Source organism: Ornithorhynchus anatinus, chromosome 6, assembly GCF_004115215.2.
Source record: "Ornithorhynchus anatinus isolate Pmale09 chromosome 6, mOrnAna1.pri.v4, whole genome shotgun sequence".
Taxonomy (NCBI): Eukaryota; Metazoa; Chordata; class Mammalia; order Monotremata; family Ornithorhynchidae; genus Ornithorhynchus; species Ornithorhynchus anatinus.
In genome coordinates, this window is record NC_041733.1 from 1,150,287 (window position 1) to 1,174,067 (window position 23,781).

General features: G+C 55.0%; 1 protein-coding gene across 3 annotated transcripts; it reads left to right on the forward strand.

Moving 5' to 3' along the window:
- The first annotated feature begins 6,355 nt into the window (after positions 1 to 6,355).
- On the forward strand, positions 6,356 to 19,527 carry TENT5D (terminal nucleotidyltransferase 5D). 3 transcript variants are annotated; one of them, XM_029067133.2, is made up of 3 exons: positions 6,356 to 6,412; positions 11,758 to 11,889; positions 18,210 to 19,527. In XM_029067133.2, the coding sequence occupies exons 2-3, from the start codon at positions 11,866 to 11,868 to the stop codon at positions 19,491 to 19,493; spliced, it is 1,308 nt and encodes a 435-aa protein (XP_028922966.1). In that variant the 5' UTR covers positions 6,356 to 6,412; positions 11,758 to 11,865; the 3' UTR covers positions 19,494 to 19,527. The 3 variants fall into 3 exon arrangements, with proteins under 3 accessions (XP_028922966.1, XP_028922964.1, XP_028922965.1); XM_029067131.2 differs by lacking the exon at positions 6,356 to 6,412 and adding an exon at positions 8,206 to 8,535 and having other exon boundaries at positions 11,748 to 11,889; XM_029067132.2 differs by lacking the exon at positions 6,356 to 6,412 and adding an exon at positions 8,206 to 8,535.
- The last annotated feature ends 4,254 nt before the right edge of the window (positions 19,528 to 23,781 follow it).

Here is a 23,781-nt window from a genome sequence, read left to right on the forward strand (position 1 = left end):
AAGAACAACATTGTCTCACTGACTCATGACTGACTCATGGCTGACTCACGAATGCCTGACCATTTCAGCCTTCCCGAATCTCCCGGTCTGTCCGTGCCCCATGTAGGGGGTTTTGTTTTCCATCCCTGGGCCAGGTCCTGCTCTTGGTCCTAATCCTAGTCTGGGTCTTGTCCCGGCCCTGGCTCAGCCCTGATCTGGCCCTGGTCTTGGCCCTGATCCCGCCCTGGCTCTGGCCCTGGTCCCGCCGTGGCTCCTGTGGCTCCTGCCACCTGTTTTTTTTACCAAATCATTTCCCCAGTTTTCCAGGGTCACCTGAAGCTCTCCTCCTGCCTCCCCCGTCTTGGCGTCGTCTCCACTCCGTTCATCGAGACCAGCAATTTGGACAAAGAGGCCCTTCCTCCTCCGATCCCTTGCTCACACCATTCCCCTAGCCCAGACTCCCTCCCTACCAAATCCACACCTTCCCAGGTCTCCCTTCCTTCACAGCCCTCCTGAGAGCCCATCTCCTCCAGGAAGCCTTCCCCAAGTCATTCCCAACACCCCAAGCTCCCTCAACCGGACAGCCACCTTTCATTCACCTTATGTACTTTTTTTCTGGTATTTGTTAAGCTCTTACTGCGTTCCAGGCACTGTACTAAGCGCTGGAGTAGATACAAGCAAATCGGTTTGGACGCAGTCCCTGTCCCGCATGGGGCTCACAGTCTCAATCCCCATTTTACAGATGAGGAAACTGAGTCGAGACAAGTGAAGTGACTTGCCCAAGCAAGTGGCGGAGCTGGGATTAGAATCCAGGTCCTTTTGACTCCCAGGCCCGGGCTCTAGCCATTGCCACGCTGCTTCTCCTACAAAGTTAGATCCGGTCAGTTCCACATTCACTTATTTTTCTGATGTTTCATCTTGATATAATCGTGCAGCTCTCTGTCCTAGCCTTGTGCCTCCTCCTACTCCCACGCTTTGTGGAAAATTTCCATCTGTTCCATTCCCCCATTAGAGCGGAAGCTCCTTGGGAGCAGGGAAGGTGTGTCTCGAGGCTGCTGTGCTCTCCCACACGCTCAGTACAGTGCCCCGCACCCACGAAGTGTTCAGCCGATGACTCCTTTGGGCGAATTGATGATGCCTCTGATGGTGAACATTAAAACAGAATCTGCATCCCAAGAATCAACTACCCTGTTGCCCAGAGAAACAGGCCTAGGTTTAGACTGTAGACTGTAAACTCGTGTTCTAGACTGCAAGCTCGTTGTGGGCAGGGAACATGTCCAATCATTCTTTTGTATTGTATTCTCCCAAATGCTTAGCACAGTGCTCTGCACACAAAAAGTGCCCAGTAAATACCACTGATTAATCGATTGAAAATGTCCGTCTTTCCCTCTGGACTGTAAACTCGTTGCGGGCAGGGAACTTGCCCACTAATTCTGTTGCGTTATACTCTCCCGAGTGTTTAGTACCGTGCTCTGCACTCAGTAAGCAATCAAAAAATACCATTGATTAATTGATAATAATGTATTAATTCTGTTCCACTAATTCTGTTGCGTTATACTCTCCCGAGTGTTTAGTACCGTGCTCTGCACTCAGTAAGCAATCAAAAAATACCATTGATTAATTGATAATAATGTATTAATTCTGTTCCACTAATTCTGTTGCGTTATACTCTCCCGAGTGTTTAGTACCGTGCTCTGCACTCAGTAAGCAATCAAAAAATACCATTGATTAATTGATTAATAACGTCTCTCCCTCTAAACTGTAAGCTCATTGCGGGCAGTGAACATGCCCACTCTGTTGTATTGTCCTCTTCCAAGCGCTTACACGCAGTAAACGCTCATTAAATGCCACCGGTTGATTGCCTGACTGACCACCGATTGATTGATTGACTGATAGATTGTGGGGAAGACAGGATAAGTGGGGGTGGGGATATTTTTTTCCTCCCTTTCGGTTCCCCTGCCACTCCCGGCTCCTAAACCCCAGAGCAGATCTGGACCCTCTGCTTTCCGCAACAGCTTTCTTCGTCAGTGAGAAATTATAATCACTCCCCCGGGGAAATGATGTTGCTGATGTGAGTCATGTAAATCGTGATTCATCGAGCTCCGTCCTTCAGCTCCGTCAACCGGCTCCACTGTCCCAACCTAAAACTTCCTCTTTAGCTGCTTGGAGCTGGGCCCTCCCCTGCAAAACGGAGCCACCAGCTTTCGTCCCATCGGGTGTTATTCGATAGACTCCCTTTCACGGAGGTTTCGTAGCTGAGGCTACGGTTTCGTACTGCGGGGGAGATTATTGTCATTATTGTAATAATATTTTATCATAGTATAATGTGTGAAGCAGCGTGGCTCAGTGGAAAGAGCATGGGCTTTGGAGTCAGGGCTCATGAGTTCGAATCCCAGCTCTGCCACTTGTCGGCTGTGTGACTGTGGGCAAGTCGCTTCACTTCTCCGTGCCTCAGTTCCCTCATCTGTAAAATGGGGATTAAGACTGTGAGCCCCACGTGGGACAACCTGATTCCCCTATGTCTACCCCAGCGCTTAGAACAGAGCTCGGCACATAGTAAGCGCTTAACAAATACCAACATTATTATTATTATTATTAATTATATAGCATACGATTATAAGCTCGTTGTGGGCCGGGAATACGTCGGTTTATTGTTGTATTGTACTCTCCCAAGCTCTGCACACAGTAAGCGCTCAAAAAATACCATTAAATGAAGATTCCCTTTATATATTATACATTTTATATAATAATAATAATTGTGGTATATGTTAAGTGGTTACTGAGTGGCAGGCACTCTAGTAAGCGCTGGAGTGGATACCAGCAAAACAAGGTCCCTGTCCCGTGTGGGGCTCACAGTCTCCATCCCCATTTTACCGATGAGGTAACTGAGGCCCAGGGAAGGGAAGTGACTTGCCCAAGGCAAGTGTCAAAGCACTGTGCTCAGCGCTGGGGTAGACACAGATGAGACCCAGTCTCTGTCCCAGCTGGGGAGAGCTGGGACTGTCTGCCTTCCAGGCCCACGGGCCCGTGAGCCTTCCTCTGAGTTGGCCTTAATGTCTGTCTCTCCCCTCTAGACTATAAACTCATTGTGGGCAGGTAATGTATCTCTTTGTTGTTGTTTAGTACTCTCCTGAGCGCTTAGTACAGTGCTCTGCACATAGTAACTACTCAATAAATACCAAAAATGTGTGAAGGATTACCCCAGGGCTTAGAGAAGCAGCGTGGCTCAGTGGAAAGAGCCCGGGCTTGGGAGTCAGGGGTCATGGGTTCTAACCCCAGCTCCGCCGCTTGTCAGCTGTGTGACTTTGGACAGGTCGCTTAACTTCTCTGGGCCTCAGTGACCTCATCTGTAAAATGGGGATGAAGACTGGGAGCCCCACGAGGGACAACCTGATCACCTTGTATCTCCCAGCGCTCACAACAGTGCTTTGCACATAGTAAGCGCTTCACAAATACCATCATTATTATTATTAATAGAGTGCTTGGCACCTAGGAAGTGCTTATCAAAACCATAATTCATTTTATTCATTCAATCGTATTTATTGAGAGCTTACTGTGTGCAGAGCACTGCAATAAGCGCTCGGAAAGTACAATTTGGCAACAGATAGAGACAATCCCTACCCAGCAATGGGCTCACAGTCTAGAATTTATTTCTGTTGGACAACAGGGAAAGCTCTCAACCAGTCCCACAGACTCCTTTCCCCTCTTCACACAATAGAGTCTGACCTGGTCACCTTAGGGCAAAGGACCCTGCCCTTCTCCGGGACCCCCCAGTCCGACCCCAGCCGGACCCCTACCCTTCTCCAGGCCTGGACAGAGCTGGCTGAGAAAGAGATCCAAACCACATTTGACAACCAGACTCATCCGCCCAGGGTCTGTCACCGGCGGGATCCTGAGGATCTCGGTTGCCGGGGAAATTCGACCCCGTGTTGCCACAGCAACTGGAATTTCCCGGCCCATCCTGGTTCCTGGAGCCCGGAGAATAAGGTAATAATAATAATGTTGGTATTTGTTAAGCGCTTACTATGTGCAGAGCACTGTTCTAAGCGCTGGGGTAGACACAAGGTGAAGTCAGGCCAGCAAATACTGACTTGAGGCCCATCGCCCTTCCGTCCCTTTCTGGCCTCCATCTTCTAGAGGACAAGAATAATAATGATGGTATTTGTTAAGCACTTACTCTGTGCCAAGCACTGTTTTAAGCACTGGGGGAGTTACAGGGTTATCAGGTTGGCCCAGGTGGGGCTCACAGTCTCCATCCCCATTCTACAGATGAGGTCACTGAGGCCCGGAGAAGTGAAGTGACTTGCCCAAAGTCACACAGCTGTCAAGTGGCAGAGCCGGGATTAGAACCCATGACCTCTGACTCCCAAGCCCGGGCTCCTTCCACTGAGCCACGCTGCTTCTCAGCATGGTGGGAGGCCAAGATGTCTCTACACATAAGCAGCGTGGCTCAGTGGAAGGAGCCCGGGCTTGGGAGTCAGAGGTCATGGGTTCGAATCCCGGCTCCGCCACCTGTCAGCTGGGTGACTGTGAGCCAGTCACTTCACTTCTCTGTGCCTCAGTGACCTCATCTGTAAAATGGGGATGAAGACTGTGAGCCTCACGGGGGACAACCTGATTACCCTGTCTCTCCCCCCAGCGCTTAGAACAGTGCTCTGCACATAGTAAGCGCTTAACGAATACCAATATTATCATTATTATTATTATCACCACACATGGCATGCCTTCCAATTAACCTGTCGACCAATCAGCGGTATTTATCGAGCGCTTACTATGCCGAGCACTGTACTGAGCGTCTGGGAGAGTAAAATGCAGTCAGTAGACACAAACCCTATCCTAAATGAGTTGCAGGATACTGCGTGCAGAGCTCTGAACCGAGTGTTTAGGAAAGTCCGGTAGAGTTGGTAGACATGATCCCTGCCCTGAAGGAGCTTACCGTGTGCAGACACTGTACTGACTGCTTGAGAGAGGATAATAGAAATAGTAGCTGCGATTCCTTCCCTCTAGAAACTGACAGTCAATCAGTCAATGGTATTTATTGAGTGCTTACTGTGTGCAAAGCACTACACTAAAAACATACACCTAGAAAATAGCTTGACACATAGTAAGCGCTTAAAAAATACCATTAAAAAATTACACCCAAAGAGAATTTGGGACAAACAGCGTGGCTCAGTGGAAAAAGCCCGGGCTTGGGAGTCAGAAGTCATGGGTTCGAATCCCAGCTCTGCCCCTTGTCAGCTGTGTGACGGTGGGCCAGTCACTTCACTTCTCTGGGCCTCAGTTCCCTCATCTGTAAATTGGGGATGAAGACTGTGAGCCTCACGTGGGACAACCTGATGCCCCTGTATCTCCCCCAGCGCTTAGAACGTGCTCTGCACAGAATAAGCGCTTAACAGATATCAACATTATTATTATTATTGTTATTTCCCTGCTGGGTTTGGAGGACAGGGAGAGGGGGAGAGGAAGAGGGGGGCTGGATCGGCCCCCTGGAAGCCCGCCGCCCCCTGTCCCTTCCCGCTGGTCCAGGCCGGGGATGGGCGATGCTCAGATGCCCTCCGGGAGAACACTCGTTGCCAAGGCGACAGCTTTACGCTCCGAGGGGCTGGGGAGGGGGAGGGGAGGAGGAGGGGATGGGGACCGGGGATATCAGGACGGTGGACAGCGGCCGCTCCGGCCCTTGGAGTCCCAGGACCTCCACCCCTTCTCCCCGGAGCCCCCTCTCCAATCCCTCCCGCCCCCTCCCTTTGCCCCCTCTAACCCCCTCCCCCAACCGTCTCCATCTCCATCTCCTTCCTCCTGGCTGGGCTGGGGGTTTCCTTGCTCTCTCCTGCCCCTCTCTCCCCTCCCGCCCCTGCAGCCCCCTGCCCCCGGCATCTCCTGCAGCCCCAGGACCCCCTCCCCCCTTCTCCCCGGAGCCCCCCTTCAATCCCTCCCGCCCCCCTCCCTTTGCCCCTTCTAAGTCCCTCCCCCAACAGTCTCCGTCTCCATCTTCCTCCCTGCTGGGCTGGGGGTTTCCCTGCCCCGCGCCCCTCTCTCCCCTCCCCCTGCTCCTCCCCCCTGCCCCTGCAGCCCCAGCCCCCCCCCTCCACGGAACCCCCCCTTCCAATCCCTCCCACCCCTTTCTTCCCTTTGCCCCTTCCACCCCACTCCCCCAACCGTCTCCATCTCCTTCCTCCCTGCTGGGCTGGGGGTTTCCCTGCCCCCCTTCCCCTTCCCCTCCCCCTGCCCCTCTCCCCTCCTTGCAGCCCCCCGCATCTCCCGCAGCCCCAGGACCCCCCTACCTCCAATGCCCCGAGGGGAGAAGAGGAAGGGGGCAAAAGGGCAGAGGGAGGGAGAGGGGCTGTCCCGGGGGGCTCCCCCAGCCCGAGGGTAGAGGGTCGGGGGCGGGAAGACAAGTGGGGTCCAGGAAGGGGGGCGCCTAGAAGTGTCCTCGGTGAGTTCGGGTATTCGAGGGGGGCGGTGGTATGTGTGCAAGAATGTGTGCAAGAGGAGGTCGCGACTGTGAGCCCGTCGTTGGGCAGGGATGGTCTCTATCTGTTGCCCAATTGTCCATTCCAAGCGCTCAGTACAGTGCTCTGCACACAGTAAGCCCTCAATAAACACGATCGAATGAATGAATGGAGGGAGTTGCGTTGGGGAGGGTTATTATGTATCTATCTATAATTTTATTTCTTTATATCGATGCCCGTTTGCTTGTATTTAAGTCTGTCTCTCCCCCACCCTCTGGACTGTGAGCTCGTGGCGGGCAGGGATTGTCTCTCTTCGCTGTGGGATTGTACTTTTCCAAACCCTTAGTCCAGTGTTCTGCACACAGCCAGCGCTCAATAAATAAGACTGAATAATAATAATAATGATGGTATTGGTTAAGCGCTCACTATATGCCAAGCACCGCTCTAAGCGCTGGGGTAGAGACAAGGTAATCAGGTTACAATAATCATAGTAATAATGATGATGATGGTATTGGTTAAGCGCTTACTACGTGCCAAGCGCCGTTCTAAACTTTGGAGTAGATACAAGGTAATTCATTCATTCAATAGTATTTATTGAGCACTTACTATGTGCAGAGCACTGTACTAAGCGCTTGGAATGGACAATTCGGCAACAGAGACAATCTCTGCCCCAAAACGGTATCACGGTCTAAACGATTAGATTACAATAATAATAATAATAATAATAATCACAATGATGGAGTTTGTTATGCACTTACGACGTTCCAAGCACTGTTCTAAGCGCTGGGGTAGATACACGGTAATCAGTTTATAATAATAGCAATGACGACGGTATTTGCTAAGCGCTTACCATGTGCCAAGCACTGTTCTAAGCGCTGAGGTAGATACAAGGTATTCAAGGTATCCCACGTGGGGCTCACAGTCTTCATCCCCGTTTTACAGATGAGGGAATTGAGGCCCAGAGAAGTGAAGTGGTTTGCCCAAGGTCACAGAGCACACAAGTGAGCCCGTCGTCGGGCAGGGAGGGTCTCTATCAGTTGCCGAATTGTCCATTCCAAGCGCTTAGTAAAGTCTCTGCACATAGTAAGCGCTCCATAAATACTATCGAATGAAGCAATGAATGACAGGTGGCAGAGCCGGGATTAGAACCCAGGTCCTCTGACTCTCAAGCCCGGGCTCTTTCCACTAACCCCCGCGGCTCTGAATGAAGTGGGGGGGGGGGGGGGAGGAATTGTGTGGGAGATTGTGGGGGTGGGCGTTTTGTGAGAAGCGTTTGACAAGCAGCGTGGCCTCAGTGGACAGAGCCCGGGCTTGGGAGTCAGAGGTCATGGGTGCGAATCCCGGCTCTGCCACTCGTCAGCTGTGTGACTGTGGGCGAGTCACTTCACTTCTCGGGGCCTCAGTGACCTCATCGGTCAAATGGGGATTAACTGTGAGCCTCACATCGGGACAACCCGATGACCCTGGATCTCCCCCAGCGCTTAGAACAGGGCTCTGCGCCTAGTAAGAGCTTAACAAATACTGACATCGTTATTATTATTACCGTCGTTATCATCATGATTTCCAAGCGCGTAGTACAGTGCTCGGCACAGAGTAAGGGCTCAATAAATGCGATGGATTGAGTGAAATGAGTGAAGGAGGAAGGTCCCCCAGCCCGACGGGTGTCCCCGACACAGACAGACGGACAGACAGGGGGTTGGGGGTGGGCATGGGGGGCGGAGGGTGTCACCGGCTTAGTGATTGTGACGTGGGTCCCCCCGCCCCCCACCCCGGACCCCCGAAGCCCAGGCAGGGCTCGCCAGTGGCCGGAGCGGCTGGATCGTCTCTGGCCCAACCAAGCGGGGCCGGGGGCCGGGGCCCAGGGGGGACTGGGGTCAACCCTTCTCCGAGCCGGGGCTGCCCCCCGCCCCCCTTGCGGAGAGGGCCGGGGGTCCCGTCCCGCCCACGCCCGGGGCCAGGGGCCGGGGCGCGCCCCCGAGGGTCCGGCAGTAGCCCCCCACTCCCGCCCCGCGGCCCTCGGCCGGGCCCTTCTTCGGGGACCCGGTGAGGCCTGGCCGGCCCAGGTCCACCCCTGACCCCACGGGCCTGCAAACCGCCCCCCGAGCAGGTAGGAGCACGAGCTGCACGAGGGGGGGACCCGGGGGGGGGGGCAGAAAAAGAGAGCCCCCCCAACCCAGAGGCCGCCTGGAGGGAGGTGGGACCCCCGGGAGAAGGGGCTGGAGGGAGCTCCCCGCCGGTCACTGGCGCTGGACAAGGGTCTGGCGGCGTGGAGGATGGGCAGATGATGATGACGACTGGGGCCTCATCCCATCTCTGCCACGTGTCTGCTTGGGCAAGTCACTTCTCTGGGCCTCAGCGACCTCATCTGGAAAATGGGGATGGAGGCTGGGAGCCCCGGGCGGGACGGAGACCGTGTCCAACCTGACTACCTTGTATCTACCCCGGTGCTTGGCACATAGTGAGCACTTCACAAGTACCATTATTGTATATGAGGCATTGGGGATAGAAGGGTCAGCCTAGCCGTCTTCCAAACAGCTGACCCGGGTTCGATTCCCGGCCCACGCAGTTGAAACTTTTCTCCCCTTCCAGACCGTCTCCCCGCTTCTGGACCTTGAGCCCATTGTTGGGCAGGGATTGTCTCTATTTGTTGCTAAGTGAACTTTCCATTCATTCATTCATTCAATAGTATTTATTGAGCGCTTACTATGGGCAGAGCACTGGACTGAGCGCTTGGAATGAACAAGTCGGCAACAGATAGAGACGGTCCCTGCCGTCTGACGGGCTCACGGTCTGATCGGGGGAGACGGGCGGACGAGGGCGATGGCGATAAAGAGGGTCGAGGGGAAGAACATCTCATAAAAACGATGGCAACTAAATAGAATCAGGGTGATGTACATCTCATTAAACAAAGTAAACAAAATAAATAAGGTGGTAAAGATATATACAGTCGAGTGGACGAGTACAGTGCTGAGGGGGTGGGATGGGAGAGGGGGAGGAGGAGAGGGAAAGGGGGAGAAGAGGGTTTTCCAAGCACTTAATACAGTGTGCTGCACACAGTAAGTGCTCAATAAATACGATTGAATGAATTAATGATTATAACCATAATAATAATAATAATTTCCTCTAGAGCGTAAGCTCTTTGTGGGGAGGAAATGTGTCTATCATTATATTGTATTTTCCCAAGTTTAGTACAGTTTTGCACACAGTAAGTGCTCAATAAATATGACAGAATGAATGAATATAATGATGATAATAATAATGATAGTGGTATTTGTTGAGCACTTACTATGTGCGAAGCACCTTTCTAAGGGCGGGGAGGGATACAAGGTGATCAGGTTGTCCCACATAATCCCCATTTCACAGATGAGGTAACTGAGGCACAGAGAAGTTGAGTGACTTGCCCACAGTCACACAGCTGACGAGTGGCAGAGCCGGGAGTCGAACCCATGACCTCTGCCTCTGACGCGCAGGCGTCTTTCCACTGAGCCACGCTGCTTCCCCTAAGCCATGTGCTAAGCACCGAGACAGAAAATAATGGAGTCAGACACGGTCCCGCTCCTGCATGGGACTCACAGTGTAAGAGGGAGAAAGAACTGGTAATAATCATAATCATTATGGTATATGTTAAGCGCTTACACTGTGCAGAGCACTGTTTTAAGCGCTGGGGTAGATTCAGGATAATCAGATTGTCCCACGTGGGGCTCACATTTTTTAATCCCCATTTTTACAGATGAGGTAACTGAGGCACAGAGCAGTTAAGTGAGTTGCCCAGGGTCACACAGCAGACAAGTGGTGGAGCCGGGATTAGAACCCACGACCTCTGACTCCCAAGCCCGGGCTCTTTCCACTGAGCCACGCTGCTTAAACTGGTATTTAGTCCCCACTGGAAACTGGGGAAAATGGGGCTGGAGAGGGTAAGGGACCAGTCCAAGGTCACAGAGCAGGCAAGCCGGGATGAGAAGCCAGGTCTCCTGACTCCCAGACCCAGGCTCTTTTGCACTATCAATCAATGCATTTACTGTGTGCAGAGAGCGCTGTAGTAAGCACCTGGGAGAGTCCAATAGAACTGAAATGTTCCCCGCCCACAAAAAGATTCCAGTCTGTAGGTCCCGCTGAGGCCAAAATCGGATCTTTCCTGACGGAAGGCCGTGTCCTGCCGAGGAGCAGGCCCGTGGGCCTCGGGGAGCTTTGGCTGATGGAAACCAGAGGCTGGGCAAAGGGTGTCCTCGGGCCCGTAGGGGCCCTGGGCCAGTATGGGCAGCACCTCTGCCCCTGTCTACCTCTGCCCTGGGCCCAGAATGATAACAATAATAATAATAATGGTATTTGGTAAGCGATTACTATGTACCAAGCTCTGTTCATTCATTCATTCAATAGTATTTATTGAGCGCTTACTATGTGCAGAGCACAGTACTAAGCCCTTGGAATGGACAAATCGGTAACAGATAGAGACGGTCCCTGCCCTTGGACGGGCTTACGGTCTAATCGGGGGAGACGGACGGACGAGAACGATGGCGATAAATAGAGTCGAGGGGAAGGACGTCTCGTAAAAACGATGGCGACTAAATAGAATCGAGGCGATGGACATTTCATTAACAGAATAAATAGGGTAACGGAAATATATACAGTCGAGCGGACGAGTACAGTGCTGAGGGGAGGGGACGGGAGACGGGGAGGAGCAGAGGGAAGGGGGGGAGAAGAGGGTTAGCTGGGGAGAGGTGAAGGGGGGACTGAGGTACTTATTAGGTACTGAGAGCCTACTGAGAGCTCACCTCCTCCAAGAGGCCTTCCCAGACTGAGCTCCCCCCTTCTCCCTCTGCTCCCCCTCCACCCTCTGCTCCTCCCCCTTCCCCCTTCACCTCCCCTCAGCTGAGCCCCCTTTCCCTCTGCTCCCCCTCCCCTCCCCACCCCACCCTCTGCTCCTCCCCTTCCCCTCAGCACTGTGCTCATTCGTATATATTATTTATTACCCTATTTATTCTGTCAATGAATCATGATGATGTTGTCTTGTTTTTGTTTCGTTCTGTTTTGCTCTGCCGTCTGTCTCCCCCGATTAGACCGTGAGCCCGTCACTGGGCAGGGATTGTCTCTATCTGTTGCCGAATGGTACATCCCAAGCGCTTAGTACAGTGCTATGCACAGAGTAAGTGCTCAATAAATACTATTGAATGAATGAATGAATGCTGGTTTTTCCATTTCTTGGAGTAGGAGCCTGAAGTCAGGTTCTCAAGGGGTTGGGAGCAGGGGCGTCCTCCTGGGCGGGTTTGGCTTTCCCACCCCTCAAAAGAGAAATCTCTTGTGGCTTCTCATCCCCCGCAGTTTTCCCTAGGCGCTTCCTGATTCCCATCGGCGACAAGATGACGATTCCTATCTTGGCCAAAGGACCCCGTGCGTCATCGTGATAACTCGTGATATAACATCGTGATAGCTGCTTTCCATGCTTAGTGATCAGCCGCTCTCTGTGAGTTCCATCCTCGTCCTCTTTGGGGAAGCACGGTTTCGGGGGGAGGGGATCGGCTTGGATGAGGGGGTCCAGACCGGGCACCCCCCGGGTCGGAGAGCTGTACTGGACGCCTGCTGCGTGCACAGCACTGGACCAGGTGCTTACTATACCCAGAGCACTGGATTGGGCTCCCCATTCTGTATTCCCCATTCTGTAAAATGGGGATTAACTGTGAGCCTCACGTGGGCCCACCTGATGACCCTGTATCTACCCCAGCGCTTAGAACAGTGCTCTGCACATAGTAAGCGCTTAACAAATACCAACATTCATATTGGACGTTTACTGTGCTCAGATCGCCTCTGTGCTGGGAGCCCGAAGAAGAACCAGGGAGTAACAGCGTAGTGTAGTCCTGGCTCTGCCACTTGTCAGCTGTTTGACCTTGGGCAAATAATAATGATGGTATTTGTTAAGTGCTTACTATGTGCCAAGCGCTGTTCTAAACACTGGGGTAGATATCAGGTAATCAGGTTGTCCAGCGCGGGGCTCACAGTCTTCGTCCCCATTTTACAGATGAGGGAACCGAGGCAGGGAGAAGTTAAGTGACTTGCTCACAGTCACACAGCTGATAAGTGGCGGGGGCGGGATTAGAACTCATGACCTCTGACTCCCCAGCCCGGGCTCTTTCCACTGAGCCACGCTGCTTCTCGACTTCACTTCTCTGTGTATAAGGGGGATAAGAACTGTGAGTCTTGGGACCCGGACTGTGTCCAAACTAATTAGTTTGCATCTACTCCAGCACTTTAAACAGTTAACAAATACCATCTGAACAAACAAAACACAGCAGAAAAACCAGAGTCATATGACTTTCAGTCAGTCAGTCACATTTATTGAGTGCTTACTGTGTGTGGAGCACTGTACTAAGCGCTTGGGAGAGTACCACATCAGGATGAGCTAAGGGAATCAGTATTTGAATGGAGAATAGACTATGTCCACAAGTGCTTAGAATAGGTTTGGAGCACATACTTGCTAGGGTTGGCTATTGGGCAGACACAAGTATGTGCTGGGTGTCAATCGGGGAAGGCCTCTTGGAGGAGGGGAGATTTTTAGACAGGCCCTGCAGATCCTCCACAGTGAGCTCACAGTCTCTAAGCAGACAGGGAAGACCCGATGCCCTTGGCCCCCGACCCCTCCTTTGGTCCCCATCCTGGTGGGAGTGGGGAAAAGGGGCGAGAGAGAGAGAGAGACCTCATATTCAAGCCTCTTCATCACCCATTTGGTCCAGAGAAGACAGCATGGGGCTGGGAGTCTGGAGACTCAGGTTGAAATAAGTCCCAGCTCTTCCCTTGGCCTGCTGGGTGACCCCGGAAAAACTACCTTACCTTTCTGTGCCTCAGTTCCTTCATCTGTAAAAGGGGAGAAGACCCCCCCCCCCATTCACCTTCCCCCTTAGACCATGAGCTCTGGCTGGGACAGGGACTGGGGCCAATCTATTTGCTTTTTTAATGGTATTTGTTGCTTACTAAAGTGCCGGGCCCTTGTACTAAGCGCTGGGGTAGATACAAGATAATCAGATTGGATCCAAATCCTGTCCCATGTGGGACTCACAGTCTTCATCCCCATTTTACAGATGAGTTAATTGAGGCACAGAGATATGTTTGCCCAAGGTCACAGGGCAGACAAGTGGTGGAGTCAGAACTCAGTTCCTCAGACTCCCAGACCTGTGCTCTATCTGCTGGCCATGCTGCTTCTCTGTATCTACTCAGCCCCAGTGCTGAACCACAGACTGATAAGGGCGTGTATTAATAGTAATAATAATTGTGGCATTTGTTAAGCACTTTCTATGTGCCAGGCACTGTACTAATCACTGGGGTAGATACAAGGTAATTAATCAGGTTGGACACAGTCCCTGTCCCACATGAGGCTCCCAGTCTCAATCCCTGTTTTAGAGATGAGGTAACTGAAGCCCAGAGAAGTGGAGTGACTTGTCCAAGGTCACACAGCAAACGAGTGGCGGAGCCGGGATTAGAACCCATAACCTTCTGACTCCCAGGCCCCTGCTCTATCCACTGCACCATGTTGCTTCTGAATACTCACTGTCCTTGCTGCTGTTGTTACGGGGGAAAAAAAAGTTCCGTCAGCCAGGAACTGTCCCCTGCAAGAGGCCGGTGACCCTAGAATCGAGGCGTCTGGCCTCCCCAAACTGGGGCCAGTATCCTTGTCTGCTCAGACCTCTCAACCAGTCATAGCTATTGAGTTCTTACCATGTGCAGAGCACTGTACTAAGAGCACAAGCGAGTGCTAGATAACAGAGTTGGTAGGCATGTTCCCTGCCCACAACAGGGACATAGTAAATGCTTAACAAATACCAAAAAAAAAAAAAATACCACCATTGAATCTACAGTAGATGGGGGACAGACATTAATATTAATAATAATAATAATGTTGGTATTTGTTAAGCGCTTACTATGTGCAGAGCACTGTTCTGAGCGCTGGGGGAGATACAGGGTCATCGGCTTGTCCCACGTGAGGCTCACAGTCTTAATCCCCATTTTACAGATGAGGGAACTGAGGCCCAGAGAAGTGAAGTGACTCGCCCACAGTCACACAGCCGACAAGTGGCAGAGCCGGGAGTCGAACCCATGACCTCTGACTCCCAAGCCCGGGCTCTTTCCACTGAGCCACGCCGCTTCTCCGATTATATTATATATACAAATTATATTGCGGATATGTACATAAGTGTTACGGGACTGTGGGAGGGGTGAATAAAGGGTGCAAATCTTAGTGAAAGGGTGATGCAGAAGGGAGTGAAAGAAGGGAAGCAGAGAAGCAGCGTGGTTTAGTGGAAAGACCACGGGTTTGGGAATCAGAGGTCGTGGGTTCTAATCCCGGCTCCGCCACTTGTCAGCTGTGTGACTTTGGGCCAGTCACTTCACTTCTCTGGGCCTCAGTGACCTCATCTGTAAAATGGGGATGAAGACTGTGAGCCTCACGTGGCACGACCTGATGACCCTGTATCTCCCCCAGCGCTTAGAACGGTGCTCAGCACATAGTAAGCGCTTCACAAATACCAACATTATTATGATGATTAAGGGAAAATGAGAGCTGAGTCAGGGAAGGCTCTTGGAGATCTGACTTCCTTAAGGCTTTGAAGGTGGGGAGAGCGATCATCTGTCCGATAAGGAGAGGGAGGGAATTGGCAGTGAGGTGGAAGAGATTGAGGTACAGGGAGTAGGTTGGTATTGGATGAGCAAAGTGCGTGGGCTGGAATGTAATTGGAAATTAGCGAGGTAAAGTAGGAGGGGGCGAGCCAATCGAGTGTTTTAAAGCCAGTGGTACGGCGTTATTATTGTTTCTGAGGTGGATGGCTACCACTGGAGGTTCTTGAGGAGAGGGGAACATGGATCGAATGGTTTGGTAGAAAAATGATCCGGGCAGCAGAGTGAAGTAAAGTCTGGAAGGGAAAAAAACAGGAGGCAGGGAGGTCAGCGAGGAGATGGATGTAGTCCGATATGCACATTCCAAGCGCTTAGAACAGTGCTCTGCACATAGCATTCAATAAATACTGTTGAATGAATGAATGAAGGAGTAATCAAGGCAGGAGAGGGTAAGTGCTTGGATCAGCATAGTAGCAGTTTGGATGGCGAGGGAAGGGTGGATTTTAGCCAAGTTGGGAAGGTCGAACGGACAGGATTTGGTGACAGACTGAATATGCAGACTGAATGAGAGATGTTTCGAGGACAACACCAAGGTTAAGGGCTTGTGAGACGGGAAGGATGGTGGTGCTGCCTACGGTGATGGAAAAGTCAGGGGGGAGGACAGAGTTTGGGTGGGAATAGGAGAAGTTCTGTTTTGAACCAGGGGAGGTGGAAGGTGGGCCAGTCGACAGGTGAGACCGGGTAGTTCAGGGGGGAGAAAATCCACTTTGGAGTCTCCCAGGCCTGGGCACCCCGGGTGGGATTTTCCTAAATATCGGAAACTGACCAGACAACAACTCCAGCTGGGGTTTTCCTCAAGTCATCCAGACTGTCAACTCCTCCAGGGTAGGGATCCTGTCTGTCAACTATTGTGTTCACCTAAACACTCAGTGCAGTGCTCTGCTCCCAGTAGACTGTCCGCTCCTAGCGGGCTGGGATTGTGTCTACTGCTGCTATTGTACTCTCCTAAGCGCTTAGTCCAGTGCTCTGCACCCAGGATACTGCCAGCTTCTGTAGGGCTGGGATTGCGTCTACTCCTGCTATTGTACTCTCCTAAGCGCTTAGTCCAGTGCTCTGCACCCACTGGACTCCTGGAGAGCTGGGATTGGGTCTACTAATGCTATTGTACTCTCCTAAGTGCTTCGTCCAGTGCTCTGTACCCAGGAGACTGTCGGCTCCTGTAGGGCTGGGATTGCATCTGCTACAGTTATTGTACTCTCCTAAGCGCTTAGTACAGTGCGCTGCACTCTCCACTAGACTGTCAGCTCCTGGAGGTCAGCCACACGGCGCAAGCCTGCATCCCCGATCCTTGTCAGGGCTCAAGCCTGCCCGCTGACAGCTCCAGAGCCGGGCGGAGGGAGGGAGGGAGGAGCGGGCCAATCAATCAACCAATCGATGCTATTTATTGGGAACTTCTTGCGTGCAGAGCCCTGTATTAAACGCTTGAGAGAGTACCATCGTGGCTCAGTGGAAAGAGCACGGGCTTTGAAGTCAGAGGTCATGGGTTCAAATCCCGGCTCGGCCATTTGTCAGCTGTGTGACTTTGGGCAAGTCGGTGCCTCAGTTACCTCATCTGTAAAATGGGGATTAAGACCGTGAGCCCCACGTGGGACAACCTGATTCCCTTGTGTCTACCCCAGCGCTTAGAACAGTGCTTGGCACATAGTAAGCGCTTAACAAATACCAACATTATCATTATTATTATTATTACCATATAGCAGAGTCGATAGGCACTGAGGAAAGGAGGTGCCACTAATGTAGAAAACCATTTTCCTGCTGATCCTTCCAGGCCTCTGGCAGGACTGGGGGGAGAAAAGAGGGATCTTTCCTCATGGGCGACCCCAACTCCGCTTCCCGAAGGACCGGGGCGTCTTTTGGGTTCAGAGCCGACCTCCACCCTGGTCCAGGCTCCACCCTGCTGCCCCGGGAGAGATTGAAGCCTGGCCCGCTCGAACGAGTGAGAAGCAGTGTGGCCTAGAAGATAGAACACGGGGTTGGGAGTCAGAAGGACCTGGGTTCTAATCTGGACTCCACCACTAGTCATTCATTCGATAGTATTTACTGAGCGCTTACTCTGTGCAGAGCACTGTACTAAGCGCTTGGAATGTACAATTCGGCAACAGAGACAATCCCTGCCCAATGACGGGCTCACAGTGTCTGCTGGGTGACCTTGGGCAGGTCACTTCACTTCTCCGGGCCCCCGTTCCCTCATCTGCAAAAAAGGGGGTTGAAGACGGTGAGCCCCCTGTGGGACGGGGACTGCGTCCAACCCGATTTGCTTGTAATAATAATAATAATAACGATGGGATTGTTAAGCGCTTACTACGTGCCGAGCACTGTTCTAAGCGCTGGGGCAGATACAAGGTAATCAGGTTGTCCCACGCGTATCTACCCCAGCGCTCAGAATGGGGTCTGGCACCTAGTAAGTGCTCAGCAAATTCAATTATTGAGCCCCACGAGGGACAGGGACTGCATCCAAACCGATGAGCTCTTAGTACGGTGCCCGGTACCTAGTAAGCGCTCACCAAATACCATCGTGACGACGACGACGATGAGGATGTGCTAAGCGGCTGCTGTGTGCGGAGGCCAGTCCCGTGGGGCTCGATGATCGAGTGTGCCGAACCCTTACTAGGTGCCAGGCCCTGTTCTAAGCGCTGGGGTAGCTAGAAGCCAATGGGGTCGGACACAGTCCCCGTCCCCCTCGGGGCTCAAAAATCGAGTTTGCAGAGTCCTTACTAGGTGCCAGGCCCTGTTCTAAGCGCTGGGGTAGATAGAAACAAGTGGGGTCGTCCACAGTCCCCGTCCCCCACGGGGCTCAGTAATGGGGTTTGCCGAACGCTTACTAGGTGCCAGGCCTTGTTCTAAGCGCTGGGGTAGAAGCCAATGGGGTCGTCCACAGTCCCCGTCCCCCACGGGGCTCAGTAATGGGGTTTGCCGAACGCTTACTAGGTGCCAGGCCTTGTTCTGAGCGCTGGGGTAGAAGCCAATGGGGTCGTCCACAGTCCCCGTCCCCCACGGGGCTCAGTAATGGGGTTTGCTGAACGCTTACTAGGCGCCAGGCCCTGTGCCGAGCGCCGGGGTAGGCAGAAGCCGAGGGGCCGGGCCCCCGCGACGGCCTGACCGTGTGTCCCCCCCCGCTTCCAGCGGCGCCCCCGCCCCCCCGCGCCCGCCATGTCGGAGCCCCCGGGCCGCCGGTTCCGACGGCTGAGCCGGGAGCAGGTGGGGACCCTGGAGCAGGTGCTGACGGCGGCGGTGCCCATCCACGGCCGGGGCAACTTCCCCACCCTGGAGGTGCAGCCCCGCGCCATCGTGCTGGCCGTGCGGGACCGGCTGCGCCAGAAGCAGATCGCCGTGCGGGACGTGCGGCTCAACGGCTCCACGGCCAGCTACGTGCTGGTCCCCCGGGACGGCCGCGGCTGCAAGGACCTGGACATCATCTTCGGGGTGCGCCTGCCGGGCGAGCGGGACTTCCAGGTGGTCAAGGAGGCCGTCCTGCGCGGGCTGCGCGACTTCCTGCCGGCCGGGGTCCGCAGGGACAAGATCACGGCCCAGACCATGAAGGAGGCCTACGTGCAGAAGCTGGTCAAGGTGTGCGCCGACGGCGACCGCTGGAGCCTCATCTCGCTGTGCAACAACCGCGGCAAGAACGTGGAGCTCAAATTCGTCGACTCCCTGCGCCGCCAGTTCGAGTTCAGCGTCGACTCGTTCCAGATCGTGCTGGACCCGCTGCTGGCCCCTCCGCCCGTCGCCCCCGGGGCCGGGCCCTGGCCCCCCGGGCCCTGGCCCCCCGGGCCCTCGCCCCCCGGGCCCTGGCCCCCCGGACCCTCGCCCCCCGCGCCCGGCCCGGCCGTCGTGGCCGAGAGCGTCTACGGCGACTTCGAGCGGGCCCTGGGCCACCTGCGCGGCCGGCTGATCGCCACCCGGCAGCCCGAGGAGATCCGCGGAGGGGGGCTGCTCAAATACTGCCACTTGCTGGTCCGCGGCTACCGGGCGGCCGACGGGGCGGAGATCCGCGCCCTGGAGCGCTACATGTGTTCGCGCTTCTTCATCGACTTCCCCGACGTGGCGGAGCAGCAGCGTCGCCTCGAGTCCTACCTGCGCAGCCACTTCGTCGGCGAGGAGCGCAGCCAGTACGACTACCTGATGACCCTGCGGGCCGTCGTCGACGGCAGCACCGTCTGCCTCATGGGCCACGAACGCCGCCAGACCCTGGGCCTCATCGCCGCCCTGGCCCTCCGGGCCCTGGGGCGGCGTCACCCCCGGCCCGACGCCCCCCGCCTCGCCGGCTGCTACCAGCCCCCCGCCTGCCTCGGCCGCCGGGACCCGGCCGTCTACTACGGAGCCCGGGGCCCGACCCCCGTCTCCGCCTCCGGGCGGCCTCGCCCCCCTCTCGCGCCCGCCCCGGGACCCCCGGCCCGGGGCCAATAAAGACCGCCGGGCACCGCGGACGACCGCCCCCCCACCCGCCCCCGATGATGACCGGAGGGGGACGCCGGGGCGGGGGCGGGCTGGGGACGGGGGGCGGGGAGGCCGCAGGGAAAAGAGAAGGGGGCGCAAAGAGAGGTCGAGGAGGAGGAAGGGGAGGTGGAGAAAGAGGAGGGCGGAGAGGGGAGGAAGAGGGGAAGGAGGAGGATGGAGGGGAGGAGGTGTGAAAGGGCCAGAGGAGGAGAGAGAAGAAAGGGAGAGGCGCCTCAAGAGAAGGGGAGGAGGAAGGGATGGAAGAAGAGGAGGGTGGAGGGGAGGAGGGGTGAAAGAGCCAGAGGAGGAGAGAGAGAAAAGGGAGAGGCGCCTCAAGAGAAGGGGAGGAGGAAATGGGAGAAGAGGAGGGTCGAGAGGGGAGGAAAAGGGGAAAGAGGAGGATGGAGGGGAGGAGGTGTGAAAGAGCGAGAGGAGGAGAGAGAGAAAAGGGAGAGGTGTGTAAAGAGAAGTGGAAGAAAAAGGGATGGAAGAAGAGAGTGGAGAGGGGAGGAAAAGGCAAAAGAGGAGGATGGAGGGGAGGAGGTGTGCGAAAGAGCGACAGGAGGAGAGAGAAAAGGGAGAGGTGTGTAAAGAGAAGTGGAAGAAAAAGGGATGGAAGAAGAGAGTGGAGAGGGGAGGAAAAGACAAAAGAGGAGGATGGAGGGGAGGAGGTGTGAAAGAGCGACAGGAGGAGAGAGAGAAAAGGGAGAGGTGTGTAAAGAGAAGTGGAAGAAAAAGGGATGGAAGAAGAGAGTGGAGAGGGGAGGAAAAGGCAAAAGAGGAGGATGGAGGGGAGGAGGTGTGCGAAAGAGCGACAGGAGGAGAGAGAGAAAAGGGAGGTGCGTAAAGAGAAGTGGAGGAGGAAGGGATGGAAGAAGACGAGGGTGGAGAGGCGAGGAAAAGGGGAAAGAAGATGGAGAGGAGGAAGGGGCGAGAGCGAGAGGAGGAGAGTGAAAAGGGAGAGGTGCGTAAAGAGAAGTGGAGAAGGAAGGGATGGAAGAAGAGGAGGGTGGGGAGGGGAGGAAAAGGGAAAAGAGAGTGGAGGGGAGGAGGGGGGAAAGAGCGAGAGGAGGAGAAGGGAGAAAAGGAAGCGGTGGATGGAGGAGGATGAAGACGGGAGAAAAGGAGAGAGGAGGAAGAGGCAGAGATGGATGAAGGGGAGGAGGAGAGGGGGAGAAGAAGAGCATGGAGAGGATGAGGGAGGAAAGAGGGGAAGAAATAAGAGGGAGAGAAGAAGGGAGAAAGGTGAAGGAGGACCAGGAGGACCAGGAGGAGGCGGTGGGGGTGGAGCCGAGGGAGGAGCCCCGCGCTTGGCCCTCCGCGGAGCGCTGGCGTTCGGGGCCGTGGCACGTCAGAGGCGACCGATACCCTCCGTGTCCTCCCTCCGTCCCCCGCCGTTTATCAGACCCACCCACTGGGGCCGCGCCTCGACGGCCGCCCACCCTCAGAGAGCGGAGATCCTGGGTCCCGAGCCCCCGGCCCGGGAGGAGGGAGACCCTCCCATCAGGTGCTGCGCTCCGAGGGAGACCGAAGGGGCTGAAGGAGGCCGGGGCCCGGGGGCGGGGAAGGGGGGGCATCTTTGAGGAAAGCCGCTGGGTCGCTCCTTCGGATTTGCAGCTCCTGAAATTAGGGGAGGGGTCGACGGCAACAGGGAAAGCCTTCTGCCCGGGGAGAGCAGGCGCAAGGGCAGCCGAGCCCTAGGGCCGGGGCATCCCTCCTCCATCCCCGCGGCGGGGCCATCCGGGCTCTGGTCCGTCCCCCATCCCCAGGACAGCCCCCCCATCCAGTCCTACCCCCGGAGGCGTCCGCTGGGCTGCCCCCCACCCCCAGGACAGCCCCCCATGCAGTCCTACACCTAGAGTTGTCCAGTTTGTCTGTCCCCCATCGCCAGCACAGCCCCCGTCCAGTCTTACACCCAGAGGTGTCCATCTGGGCTCTAACCATTAGGCCATGCTGCTTCTCCATGGGCCCCGTGCCGTGGCCGAGGGCGACCTTGGGTCCCTCGCCCCTGGGGCGGATTTCCAACGTGTCCCTCGGTCGCCTGTCCTCGCCCACCCCCACCGTGGACGCGGCCGCAGCCGACGAGGCGCCCGTGGCTGGGGAAGGGTCGTTGGGAAGGGGTCGCTTCAGCTTCTCCGGGTCGAGTCTGTTTTGCTCCACGGAAGGGATAAACAGTTCTCCCAAGAATAAGTTGAGAGACACTTAGCATGACAGTGGGCCAGAACACGGGCTTGGGAGTCAGAGTTCTAATCCCGGCTCCACCACTTGTCTGCTGTGTGACCTTGGGCAAGTCACTCGACTTCTCTGTGCCTCAGTTGCTCCATCCGAAAGTGGGAATTAAGACCGTGAGCCCCAGGTAGGTAAGAGCACTGAACCTGATTACCTTGGAACTACCCCAGTGCTCAGAAAGGTGCTTGGCACATAGTAAGCGCTTAACAAATACCATCGTCATCATTATTACTTGTAACGTCGGAGGGAGGGATGCGCCTTCCGAAAACCTATGGTACCTGGTCCACTGAGGGCAGGCTGTCATCCCCAATAGAATTTATTGAGAGCCTCCAGTGTTCAGATCACTGTGCTAAGCGCTTGGGAAAGTTCAATACAACGGAGTTGGTAAACGGGTCCCCCGCCCACGACGAGCTTACAGTGTGAAGGATGCGTCCTCGGAGGGGGACACGGTGATCGTGATATTAGTCTCCAGTTTTAAAATGTCACGAAGTTCGAAGTGGAGTCAGCCAAGCCCCTCCGCCGTTTTCTGGACCTTCCTGGAGTTCTCTGAAGCGATGTACCAGCCAACCCTGAGCTTTGTGGGGGAGGAGAAGGGGAATGTCCATTCCAACATGTGTTTCCTGATCCCCACCTCGATTTCTTGGGACCCCCCGAGTCAGCTGCATTTGAACCAGGAGCAGAAACTAGAAGGAGGAGCGGGGACGCGGGGTAATGCCCACCCCCGGCCCCAGGACGCCCCTGGCCCCCGCAGGGCTCCCCCAGAAACCGTCTCTCCGGCTCGGGGGTCGGGGGTCCGTACTGGCCTCCTGCCGCACCGCTTCTTCCTACTGGAAAAGGCTGTAAAGCTGTCGCCCCCTGGTCCCTCTTTCCCCCCAGCCACTAGACTCTGGAGAGCAGCGGGTCTTTCCGAGTCATTCAGGACAGTACACAGTAGGAGCTCAGTACAGTGCTGCGCACACAGCGGGCTCCCAGTACTTCTACGGCACTTTGCAGAAGCAGCGCGACTTGGCGGAAAGAACAGAGCAATGGGAGACAGAGGACGTGGGTTCTAAACCCCCTCCGCCACCTGTCTGCTGGGTGACCTTGGGTACACCACTTTACTTCTCTGGGCCTCAGTTACCTCCTCTGTAAAATGGGGACGAAGGCTGTGAGCCCCACGTGGGACAAACTACCTCGTGCACAGAGCAAGCGCTTAACAAATACCATAATAATAATAGTAATTATCATTATCCAGTAGAGTGGTCTACACACAGTGGACTTTCTGAACTCTAGATACTTTTCAAACACTAGATATCCCATTCAGTGCTTTGCACACAGTGGGCCTCGCTGCATCGCTCTGCCCACAGTGGACTTCCAGGACCGTACTTTGCACACTTTAATGTTGGTATTTGTTAAGCGCTTACTATGTGCCAAGCACTGTTCTAAGCACTGAGGTAGATACAGGGTAATCAGGTTGTCCCACGTGAGGCTCACAGTTAATCCCCATTTTACAGATGAGGTAACTGAGGCACAGAGAAGTTAAGTGACTTGCCCACCGTCACACAGCTGACGAGTGGCAGAGCCGGGATTCAAACCCATGACCGCTGACTCCAAAGCCCAGGCTCTTTCCACTGAGCCACGCTGCTTCCCCTGACATCCCTTGCAGTGTTCTGCACACAGTTGGCTTCCAACACAGTGTCCTGCACACAGGCACCCACTGCGTTCGCTACTTGCACAAAGTAGGCACTCACCCCAGCGTTCTGCACAGTGTGGTCTTTCAGTGGTGGACTTGCAGACATCCGACCCCGGTCACCGGAGCCACCCGTCAGAAGGTCTCGCCGGCCACTGCCCTGAGTTTGGCGTCTTTCTAGCTGATCTTGGGCCAGGTGCGGGCGTCGAGTTGGCAGGCCCGCGAAAGACCATGTGGAGTGGGGCGAAGATGAGGAGGAGGGCGAGCAGGGACTTGGAGAGCAGAAGCTCTGCTCGCATCAACCCCGGCCTTGGGGGCCGGCAGCCGCGGAGCAGGGGTGGTCCACGGAGAGGGGACCAG

Excerpts from the sequence above, each read along its gene's own strand:
- TENT5D (XM_029067133.2), top strand. The coding sequence starts at position 11,866 with ATGCTTAGTGATCAGCCGCTCTCT. Across the intron at positions 11,890-18,209 it reads TTAGTGATCAGCCGCTCTCT|CGGCGCCCCCGCCCCCCCGC; the intron begins GTGAGTTCCATC and ends CCCCGCTTCCAG.